At 37.2% G+C, this 12,322-nt stretch overlaps 1 protein-coding gene across 1 annotated transcript in view; it reads left to right on the plus strand.

Moving 5' to 3' along the window:
- Positions 1-12,322, plus strand: part of MYO1D (myosin ID) — a 372,129-nt gene that overhangs the window by 243,341 nt on the left and 116,466 nt on the right. Inside the window, exon 20 of the mRNA XM_074263605.1 lies at positions 553-666. Within this exon, the coding sequence (XP_074119706.1) occupies positions 553-666 (114 nt within the window). The remainder of the gene's footprint in view (positions 1-552; positions 667-12,322) is intronic.

Raw genomic sequence — 12,322 nt, forward strand, 5'->3', positions numbered from 1 at the left:
AGGCAATGGCATGGAATGAGTGGGAGAGAGATCTTAGGATGAGAAATAGTCAGGTGATAATCAATAAGCTATGAGATGGAACTGTTAATGCTAGAATCTTCTGAGAACTCATTAGGCAGAAACAAGGAGGGATTCCTGGGGATGATCTCCCTTAATACAAAAATAGTGCAGTTTTAAGCCATTAAAGTTTATCTTTAATATCACTATCATTGAGTCATGGTATCACTAGTCATTAAAGATGAGCTTAACCATTGCACTAAGACTTTTGGGACACCCAGTATAATTATTCATTTTGCTACCTTTTTTTTTTTTTTTTTTTTTGCTGCTCTTTGTCTTTGACCTATTAGAATGTAAGATCCCTTGAATAGAGAAACTGTCTCTTTCATCTCAAGGCTCCTCACAGAGCCTTTTGAACATCATAGACTTAAATCAGTTAATTCTGCTGACTGTCTAGTCCTGGGGTCTCAAAACCCACTTCTCCCAATTTCTGGATGTTTTCTAGGGTCTATTTCTTCCTGTCTAAGGGGATTCTCTGCTTTGGTTTTCTCGTAGGTAAATCGATTTAGTAAAGTGGAAGATAGAGCAATTTTTGTTACGGATCGCCACCTGTACAAGATGGACCCCACCAAGCAGTATAAAGTGATGAAGACAATTCCCCTGTATAATGTAAGTACTGACCAGTCTCTGGGTCCTTCTGTATCACTGACCTTGTGCCATGTCCGGGATAGGGATATTATATTGCTCCTCGTTTCTGATTTTGTGTTCATATTTGAATTTGTAGGGAGTGGAGGTAAAGTGAGGATATCTAGGAAGTGATATTGGGAAGCCATGTCATACTGTTGTCAGCCTAGGGTTCCCGTAGTTCACTAATCTTTTTTTCCATTGGGAACCTTTTCACACATGTGCTTGTTGGTTATGGCAAAAGCCTCTATATGACAGTTTTTTGTTTTTTTTTTAAATCTTGGGAATCCACAGCCAATTGGTCAATGTCTAATTAGAGAAGCAAATTACTTTTGTATTTCCTTAGCTGCCTTTTTTATCCATTTTACTTTAACTGCCTCCTTCTCTGAGATCTTGTTATATAAATAGAAACTGTTTTTGAAGCTTCCATCCATTTTGATAAATAATTTATAAGAATAACACTCATGGATGACATTCACATAGTGTTTTGAGGTTTTCAAAATGCTCCCCCTGCATGATTATCTCATCGGAGCTTCACAACAACCCTGCAAGGTAGAGACTGTGAGTATTTTTAATAATCATTTTCTAAATTAGAAATCTAGGGTTTAGAGAAGTTATGAGGTATTTGGGGCTCATACCCCCAGGAAGTGTCACAGTTGGGATTTGAACCCAGATATTCCCAGCACTCCATCATGATACAGTATTAAGGTGGCAGCAATTTAGGACATTGGGAAAAGCCCTATGGAGAAGAAGAGGGTCTGAATTGGGGTAATTGTAGCGTGAGTGGACAGAAGGGTATTGATGTGAGAAAAGAACTTAGAATCCATTTGATTGGATACCTGGGGTGAGGGAGAAAGGAGAATCAAATATGGCGCCCAAGTTTGAACCTGGATGCCTAGAAAAAAGGTGATGCGTTTGACAGAAACAGGGATGTCTAGAGGGAGAGAAACGACTTCAGTTTTTGACATATTGAGCTTGAGATGCCAAATAGACTTCCAAGTAGAAATGGCGAGAAAACACTGGAGCTCAGGAGAGCGCTGAGGGCTAGGTACATAAACTTGGAAATCCTCTGCATGGAAATAAGTTGAAATCATGAGACTTGCTGAGATACCAAGAAGGAGAAGTCATGGAAAAGAAAGGGACCCCCCATTCCAAAACTGCCTTGTCTCGCCCCATGAGGAAACAAGCTCCCTAAGCAAAGCACCATGCCATTGTTTCCACATGTATCGCCAGTGCTGGCACATAGTAAATGCTTTATTACTCTTCTTCCAATCCATCCTCTTCCTTTTATAGATGAAATTCAGAGATTCAGAGAGGTTGAATGGCACTTGCCCGAGGTCACACAGGTAGAAGAGTTTGTGTTCAAACCCATGTCCTCTGATGAGCAACCCACTGCACTTTTATACTATACTCTGGATGCTCTTAATCTTTTTTTATAACTATTTCTTTTTTAATTTTTTTAATTATATCTTTTATTTATATTTGTAATATTTAAAAATATTTATAATATTTAATTATATTTTTTATTTACAAAATATATGCCTGGGTAATTTTTCAGCATTGACCACTGCAAAACCTTCTGTTATAAATTTTCCCCTCCTTCCCCTTCCTTAGGTGGCAGGTAGTTCAATACATGTTAAATATGTTAAATTATATGTTAAATGTAATATATGTATACATATTTATACAGTTATCTTGCTGCACAAGAATGTAGATCTAGAAAGAAAAAAGAAAAATCTGGGAAGGAAAACAAAAATGCAAGCAAACAATAACAGAAGGAGTGAGAATGCTATGTTGCGGTCCACACTCAGTTCCACAGTCTCTCTCTGGGTGCAGATGGCTCTCTTCATTATTGGACAACGTAACTAGTTTGAATCAACTCATTGTTGGAGAGAATGCTCTTAATCTTAAGGAATTTTTGAATATTAAAAATTTCAAATTCTGGGGCAGCTAGGTGGTGCAATGGATGGAGCACCAGCCCTGAAGTCAGGAGGACCTGAGTTCAAATTTGACCTCAAACACTTAACACTTCCCAGCTGTGTGACCAGCAAGTCACTTAACCTCAATTGCCTCAGCAAAAAAAAGAAAGGAAAGAAGAAAATTTTTAAATTTCATAACTGACAAAATAAATATGCAAAAATAATTGAATGAAAAAAATTGAATTAAAGTCAATAAGCATTTATTATATACCTACTACATACTCAGTCTTGGAGATACAAAAATAGAAACTAAACAGCCCTCAAGGAGTCTGTGGAATTATTTACACAGGTTTAAGAATTTATTAACCCAAACACTGACATGGGTCTATGATGTCATCAATGTGGCTTTATTCCCTTTCCGTCCCTGGCTGCCCATCCTGGGCAAATGTTGCATGTGACCTTCTACAAGATTACCACAGAGGGGCCACCCAGCTGGGGATCGGCTCTAAATCTCCCGTGACATACATCCTCTCCATGAGAATGTCAGTAGGACACTAGGGCTATCTGCCACTTTTGGAGAAGGTAGAAATGATATCAAGGAATGAGAATTTATTAAGCATCTACTGTATACCACGCACTATTCCAAGCCCTTTACAAGTGTCACCTCATTTGATCCCCACGATAACCCTTTGAGGTAAGTGCTGTGTTATTATCCCCATTTTATAGGTGAGGAAATAGAATTTAAGTAATTTGTCCAGGCTCATGCCGCTAGTAAGTTAGATTTGACTCCAGACCCTGTGCTCTCTGCAGGGCACCTTCTAGCTGCCTAAGGAAACAAAGAAGGCAAAAACACTGGAGAAGACCAAAGATCTTGGGCAAGTCACTTCACCCAATGTGCCTCAGTTTCCTCATCTGGAAAATGAGCTGGAGAAGGAAATGGCCAATCACTCCGGTGTCTTTGCCAAGAAAGCCCCAAATAGGGTCACGAAAAGTTAGACGGAACAGAAATGACCAAACAACAAAGAGCAAAGGTGCAGTGGAGCTAGCATCAGGATGGCCCAAGTTTCAATCCGGCCGGAGACTCTTAATCTAGGTGTGTGTCCCTGGGAGAGGGACACCTCTTTCTGGCTCAGTCTCCTCATCTGCAAAATGGGGATGATAATAGCACCTTCCTTTCAAGGCTGTTATAGGGATAAAATGAGATAAAATTGGGAAAACGCTTGACACAGTGCTTAGCGCATAGTAGGTATTTATTAAAAATGCTTGTCCTCCTTCCCCACTTCTGGTCTCAGGGGGCTAGCTGGGCACTGAGAGATATCATGACTTGTTCAGGATTGTATAATCTGTGTATGACCCTGACAGCTCTGATGTCTAGTTCTTCTTAATTTCAAGTCCTGCTCTAGCCATTAAGCTATGCTATCTATATCACCCAGTTAAGCGATCCATTTGGCCATTTTAAATAAAAATATTTTTATACACATGGTCATTTTTAAACTTTATATACTTCAGTTACAATTCTAATAAAGGTTTACCAAGCCAAAGGATATGAACAGGTGGGAGCTCTAATTTTATAAGGCTAGAACACTTCCCCAGAGTCCCACACCATTCATTCAGAGTTCCATCAGAAATTGTGGTTCTTTTACCTTCCCACTTTTATTGAAGCTTATTGTATTTAGTATTTAACTGTTGTTACTAATTTAGCGAGTGAGTGGCTGCAATCTTAGCAATGTTTTGAATACATTTTTCTGAGGCATTTGAACAAAATTTCAGGTAGTCATTGGTCATCTGGTTCTTTCTGTGTCCTTGCACAAAAACCGGCTCCAAGAGAAGAACAAAATCCTGCGCTTTGCCGCAGAATTTTAGTTCAATTACTGATTCTTCTATTTATAACATTAGACATCTTTGCTTTGTCTACATCTTTGACATTTATAGAGCTGTTGCAGGAATGTTTTCTACAACTTACATTGTTCTGTGTTGGCATAATCTCGTAGTTGTCCAAAAAGACTTTGTCAGTGGAATGCTGAATAGTTTATTCTGTGGAGCTCAGACTGATTTTCTTAGCAAAGATACTTTCAAAGTAAAACTTCAAAAAAAAACCACTATACTTAGAGTTAATGTTTCTGGTTTTGTTCTGTGCTTTAAAGAAAAGTACAAAATTCAGATTGATATCAAATCCAATTAGAAACCTATTTTTTAAAATTATGCAATGTGGAATTATCACAATTCTCCTCGATCTCCATTGAGAAGGGGAAGGAATGCGTGATAATGGAAGAAGCTCTGGAATGAGGGGTGTGATGTGCACCTGTGTGTCCTTGGAGATGTCACCTAAGGCCTCTTAGCTTAAGATTCTTTGTCTACAAAACAGAGGATTTAGCCTAAATCAGAGGTTTTTCACCTAGGGTCCAGGAACTTGGTTGTTTTGTTTTTTTAATTATTATTTTGATAATCATATTTCAAATTCATCAGTTTTCTTTGTAATTCTACATATTTTGTTTTATGCATTTACCAACATCATTCTAAGAATGGATTCATAAGTTTCACCCGACTTCCAAAGACACATCCAAAACACAGAAAAAATTAAGAATTCTTGGCCCACATGAATCTCTAAGGCCCCTTCTAGCTTCAAATCTTCTGAAAATCTTGAAAATGTCTCTTTACACGTCCAAACTTCCCCATCTTCATCAGAGCAATGAGAATACCAATATCCCTCTTTACCTACCTCAGCAGACTGTCATCAGGATCTGGGGATTCACCAATGTCTATGAATGAAAGTACTTTGAAAACTGTCCCAATGCACAGTCTAAATGCTAACATTCTGCTTCCTCCAGTTGCCTCCATTTCTTTGCAGCAAAATACTTAGGTAGATATTGATCATTTGTGTTGTTTATTTAATCCTGTCCTCCATCTTCTTGAAAATGAATCTGTCCCCTATTTCCTCTGCATGAGAATTGGAACTTTGTCCCTACTTTCATTTCTTATTTCATGTCCTGAAGTAATGTTAAGTCGTAAAAAAAGAATAAAGTAAATATTGCTGCAGAAATACTTACTCATATAAAATGGCATTTGTGTCTTTGTCCCCAATAAGTTACCCACAGTTTAATTTATTTCTTTTCTTTATCGTTTTGGATATTTTTATGAAAGCTTTTTATTTTCAAAACATATGCATGGATACATTTTCAGCATTAACCCTTACAAAACCCTGTGTTCCAAATTTCCCTCCCTTTCCCCTACTCCTTCCCCTAGATGGCAAGTAATCCATCATATGTTAAACATGTTAAAATATATATATATGTTAAATCCAATATACGTATACATATTTATACAGTTATTGTGCTGCACAAGAAAAACCAGATAAAAAGGGGGGAAATGAGAAAGAAAATGCAAGCAAACAACAATTAAAAAAAAGATGAAAATATTATATTGTGATCCACACTCAGTTCCCACAGCTCTCTCTCTGGGCACAGATGGCTCTCTTCATCACAAGATCATTGGAACTGGCCTGGATCATCTTATTGTCCATCAGAATTGATTGGATTCATTTTTAATGACAGTCTGGCTATCAGTCTAGTAGACCCTTTCTAACTTCTAGCTCCAGTTGTCCTCAGGTATTGCCATCTAGAAGTCACAAAGTGAGATCATCACAACCGTCCACCATCCCAACTCAAAGTCGCAGCATTTTAGAGCTAGAAAGTCCAACCACATTTTATAGATAAAGAAATAGCCTTGGGGAGATGAAATACTTTGTCCAGTGTCATGCGGCTGTGTAAGTGGGTACAGCCTGAGCTGGACCCCAGCTCTCCTCCCTCTTACTTTGTACTCCAGCTGTCACCTGCTTCATGAGACACATACAGGTTCCCTGCTACCTTCATCTCTCTTCTCTCTCCATTCGCCATTCTAGCCCCTCCAGATTTGTTCTCTGGTGTTTCCGAAGCCATGGTTTTTTTTGAAGGAGAAGGATTTTATAGGTAGAGTGTGGCAGGGGATATCATTATGGCAAAAAGACACACTATTGGATTAAAATTAGGAGCAACAAGGAATTCATTATTATTGATGCAGGGGAAAGTACTGTAAAGGTAAGACTTGAAATGTACATTGGAGATAGATTCTAGGTTTGTAAGTACACAAATAAAAAAAAGAGTTTTTATTTTATTCAATAGACGTTGAGGAGCAATTAAAGTTTGCTAATGAAAGAAATTGCCTCTCCTGTGAATTTAATTATTTTTTAACTTGTATTACAGTTTTATGTGTATGTGTGTATAGATATAGATATGACTGTCCCAAAAGTCTTAGTGTAGCTTTAAGCTTTTAATATCAGAAAATGGCATTTACAGCAAGAGAATTGTATAAATATGTTTACACATATTGGATTTAACACATATTTTAACATGTTTAACATATATTGAATTGCTTGCCATCTAAGGGAGAGGATGGGGGGGAGGAAGAGAAAATCTGAAGCCTGGGGCTGTGAAAGCCTCAATGTTGTCAAATTGTCTGTGCATATGTTTTGAAAATAAAAAGCTTTATAAAAATTATTTGCTCAAAATGTTTTAAAATGATTTTTAAAATGGTATTTAGATTTTTGGTTCAGCCTGAGTCAGATGATAGATGTTGAGCTGGAAGTGACATCAGAGGTCATTTAATTCTATCCCCTTCATTTTACAGATGAAGAAACTGAGCCCCAGGAAAGTAACACTTCCTCAAGGTCTCTCAGGTGAATTGGTTGATTTGTACCTAAGTCTAGCTCACCCTCATTAATGCATGAGGGCATCCCTCTGTACTTAGTACAAACCTTGATGATGGCTGGGGAAAGAACAGGAGATTCCTGTCCTTCGTAGACAGGATTCATTCAACTGCCCCTCATTGCAAGGTTTCAGCCAGGCAGCAAATCAGTGTTTCTGGTAAATGGACGGGGGTGAAGTGGCAGAAAGGGAACAGGCGACCCAGACTCCGGGCTGTCTCCGTGCCATTGGCTGCCGCTCAGTCGCCATGTGTGTCGGTTTCTTCATGTGTAAAATGAAGTGGACTGGCTAAGTGACGGGCTCCTTCCAGCTCTGTCGTCTCAATGTTCAGGGCTTTCTTTTTGTGATCCTTAAAAGCTCCAGTTCCAATGGAGTTGTCAGGCTGAGGGCATGGAGGTCGGCATTTGAGTGTTCTGCAAAGCTGGGAGACGTAAGCTCCTGCCTTCTCACCGTGGTAAATGCTTTTTTTGTGAACAGAAGCCGAGGAGAAAGCAGTGAATCTGGCTTGTTGTGTGCACAGTCCCCTGAGCTGGCAGGGCCTTTGGAGCACCATGAATTGCCCTGGGGAGTACTAGAAAATGGATGGGAGAGATGGCATGGCAGAGCTCAGGCATGTTCCTTGAATAATAGCACTTCTATGCTGCTGATTTACTGTGGACATGGGTCCATTTGAGCCTCGCTGCCAGGATGGAATTGAATTTGCATAAACATAAAATCGCTTCAGTGTTTTTCTTTCTGACTGGATGATGTGAACTCAAACACCAACCCTCACCTGGGCTTAAATTCCTCCCACTCCTTTTCTGTCGGTAAATTGGGGTGATTTTCTGAAGAATGTTTGAAATCTGCCCATTAATAGGGTTCTGGTCTGGTCCGTTTTTGTACCCATATGTGCACGATGGCGGAGGAAGTCGCCAATTAATTATACAAATAACGTCTTTTAGTTCTTAGAGAAAGGGGGCCAGGCAGGGGAGAGGAAAGAGACAATTATCTGGACTGATGTGACTGTTTTGTAGAGGTAAATGGATTGTAATTACACCAGCCTCGGTGCTTTATTACTCCATTTGATGTGCCTCACTAGAAAGATATGTTTTCGTTTGAAAGATGGATTGCCCTTGTAATGTGTACAGGAGTGAACCCCACTGAAATTCATCTGCCTGCCAGCAATATTCACCATCACCATTTCTAAAGCACCCTACCCACATGGCAACATCCCAAGGGATGCTGTTTCCATAGTAATCTCAATGGAGGCTGTCAGCTGATGTCTGGTACTGCCTTGGCTCCTGTGTGTTTAAAAAGAGCATCCTGAGCATTGGGAGTTTTCTGTCCCCTTTTCCCCTCCCCCCGTTGGCCTTTAAACTCTATTTATTACTCTTCTTTATTGGGAAGTATATAATCCTTTAATGTCAGACCAATTAATACTCTGCAGGTCCTAGAAGTGGTTTTAATCTTTTTTGTAGGTGTTGATATTTTGTCTACTATAACAAAGGTACTTCCTTAGAAACACCAGACGTTGGAAAAACTGTATTCTTGGGGAAGGTGCTATTTTTGCTTAGAGCAGAGCTAATAAAAATGAAACATGAGAAATTTATAAGGGTGCTGCAGTTGGTAGGTTTTTAGAATCTTTTTCTCCAGATTTTTTCCCTGTCTTTTTGCTAGTATGGGTGAGGAAGAATTATAAAATTCCCCTCCTCCGCACTTGGGATTATTTTTAAGATGTCTTTTGTGATTTTAGTATTTAAGTGGGCTCTTTTCTCCAGAAGACCTTGTGACAAAAGCTGTATCTAAGCCATATTTTTGGCCTTATTTGTTGAGTCACAGGGGAAATCTTTCCGAATGGGCTAAATGGTTTCTGTCAAAGGGAAAAATTGGGCTTGTACCTTGATGTGCCTGTATCTCGCTCTTTGCAAACAAATGGGGTTCTTTTGCAGTCAGATCATTTTTTAATTACAGCATAGCTAATTAGAGGATTCCTACGATGACTATAAAGCAAAAAACAAATCCTTTTGTAAGGATCCCCTAAATTGTCTTCCTTATAAGTTTAAATTTCTATATACTGGATATTTTGTTTAAAACAAGACAAAACCTTCCATTTACCTTGGAAGTTTGCCACATATTTTAGTTTTCTGGTATATATGGGAAATTATTTTTAATTATAATAATATTCCATGTGTAATTCCTGAAGAGGCTTATAAATTGTCTTTATATTCAGTGCCTCTGTGTCCGGTTCAGTTATATTTCAAGAGCAGACATAAAAAAGAAATACTTGGCTCTAGGAAATATTAGCTATCTCTCATGGTTCAGCTAATCATCAGTTTTTAAATAAGGTTTTATGAATTCAGGGAACAATTTATTCATTTTTCTCCTACAATGGATGCACACTTAAAGCCAGATAGTACTAATCTGTGGAATCCTATTGTAAACCTAGATTGATACTTATGTATGCAAATTCATTTTAAAGGATGGTACAACTTGGCAGAGAAGAAGATCCATGTGTGCTTTTGAATTATTCTAACATCAGTGTTAGAAGCTTTGAAAGCAGCCTCACATTAGAATTTAATTACTATTAGTGAAATGCTCAAGATTTTAAAAGATACTTCCTGTTGGAAAGGAATTTAACCTAAACACTTTGCATGGTGATCATAATCATAGGGTCAGAGACTTAGAATTTTAAGGGTCCTTAAAGGACCTCAAAGACCAACCCCATATTTTTCTTCGCTATTCACGAGGAAATTGGGACCCAAATCTGCTATTTGCTAAAATAGCAAAATTGCTATTTTATGACATGTGTGTGGCCGGCCTCGTGGTAGATCATTGTGGGACTTGATTGGATCTTTGGTGGATTTTTCAGAGATATGATATTGTTCTGCTAATAACAGCTCTGATTGTGGCAAATTTTGGTCTGGACCTGGCCTGTAATAGATGCTTCAAAAATGCTAGTTGACTGACTGATTGACTTTAAAATATATTATGTTTGAAGAGCGATTACTGAATGTTTACTCTGTGATGTGCTATGCCATAGAAGGAATTGTGAAAAAATATTGTAGTAATAGTGGTAGTAATAATAATAATAATAATAATAATAAGCACTACCATCAATTGGTAATGATTTCTGATAGTAACAAATTTTAAATATTTATATGCATTTTAAGGTTTGCAACGTGCTTTATTCATATATCCCCTTTGAACCTTCCAACAATGCTATAAGATGGGTAGGTACTTTTATCATCTCCATTTTTCAGGTGATCCAGGTTCACACAGCCAGAAATATCTGAGGAAGGATTCAAACTCAGGTTGGAAAGATCCCAGTCCAGTAAACTATGCACTATGCCACCTAGCCTAACAAAATAGATATGATTTACAAAGGAGTTGATAATAGAATGCAAAGATGGCCTGCACATTATAATAACAAAAAAAAAAAAGAAACAAGTATTTTATAGTAGCACAAATCTCACTGAAGTTTCCAAGAGTAACTGAATGAATTAGAACAAGGTAAACTTGAGAAAGCATCATGCAGGAGGCATACTTCATGTTTTGAAGTATAAAAAGGGAATGGTTTGCCAAAGAAAAGAGAAAGAAGAGCATTTTAGAGGAAATAAATTCAGAAATTCAGAGGTGAGAGTGGATCAGTCAAAAACAACTTATTTGAAGCTTTGGGAGGATGTTTTTATCCATCTTAAATTTGTACCAACATCTTTTGCTTTCATTTCTGAAAAATCAGTGAGCCATCCTTTATTTAAAAAAAAAAAATTAAAAAGAGAAAGGTGAGATCAGCAAAAGTTTTCTAGCATCAACAATGTCTCATAATGCACAGCCATTGTTCCCTACTTTTGCAAAGAAAAGAGGGAGATGCATTTTTTTCCATTTCCTCTCCAAGCTGATATTTGGCTTAGTGGTTAAAATTAATAGTCTTGAATTTCAGGGATTGGTGGTGTTTTATTTATTTTCCATTTACAGTGTTATAGTCATTGTGTATATTGTTTTCCTGGTTCTGATTAATCTACTTTTTATCAGTTTGTGTACATCCACTCATTCTTCTCTGAATTCTTCATATTCATCATTTCCTACAGTATAATAATATACTAAATACAGCTTGTTTAATCATTCCTCACTCAATGAGCATCTACTTTGTTTCCAGTTCTTTGCTACCATAGAAATTGATACTGGTTATATTTTAGTATACATGGCACCTTTATTTCTGTTTTTTTTTAATCTTTGAGTATATTCATAAGTTTACCTACTTTCAAAAGTAAAAATAAATAAATAATTTGGTATTCTAGCCAATTATTGCAATTTTATTACAGTAATATTTCCGTTTTCTAGAATTCACTTATCTAGTTATCTTATAATCTAGAAAAACAATCTCCAAAAGGAAGTGCCCAAGATTAATCCCTTGATGAGCGGGAAGAAAATATTCTAACTCCAATTTACATTTATTGTATCTTTTTAAAATTAAGCATTTATTATTATTTAATAGTTTAAATGACTATGGTTCCCTCCTTAACTCTGTATATCAGACAGTCACTGATGGTATCCAGAAGAAAGAATGGGAGTACAATGTGTTGGGGATGACAATAGTGTCTGCAGTAGAATATAATTTATGTGTACTTGATTAAGTGAGTTAATGGATTACATTATATTATATAGTTTAAAATAAATTAATTCTTCTTAAAAAGAGAGAAATAATTATCTTTTAAGTTTCTTGCAAAGAAATCATGAATTAACTATAACACTAATAATGTGAGCACAAGTGAACAATGAGAAAATGGCAGAGGGGACAATACCCATCTTCCTAAGAGTTCATCATCATCCACATTATGAGGCAAAAACAATTTTAATTTAATCAGAGCTAACAAGATCTCAGCCAAAAAATATTTTAAATGATCAGGGTTATTCTAATGTCTGATTTATGTCAACTATTGTAAATGATGAACCTTGCTCTAAATATATGTTGTTCCTTGAGACAATTGGCCATAAACAATATAA

This window comes from Sminthopsis crassicaudata, chromosome 4 (genome assembly GCF_048593235.1).
Source record: "Sminthopsis crassicaudata isolate SCR6 chromosome 4, ASM4859323v1, whole genome shotgun sequence".
In the NCBI taxonomy this organism is placed as follows: domain Eukaryota; kingdom Metazoa; phylum Chordata; class Mammalia; order Dasyuromorphia; family Dasyuridae; genus Sminthopsis; species Sminthopsis crassicaudata.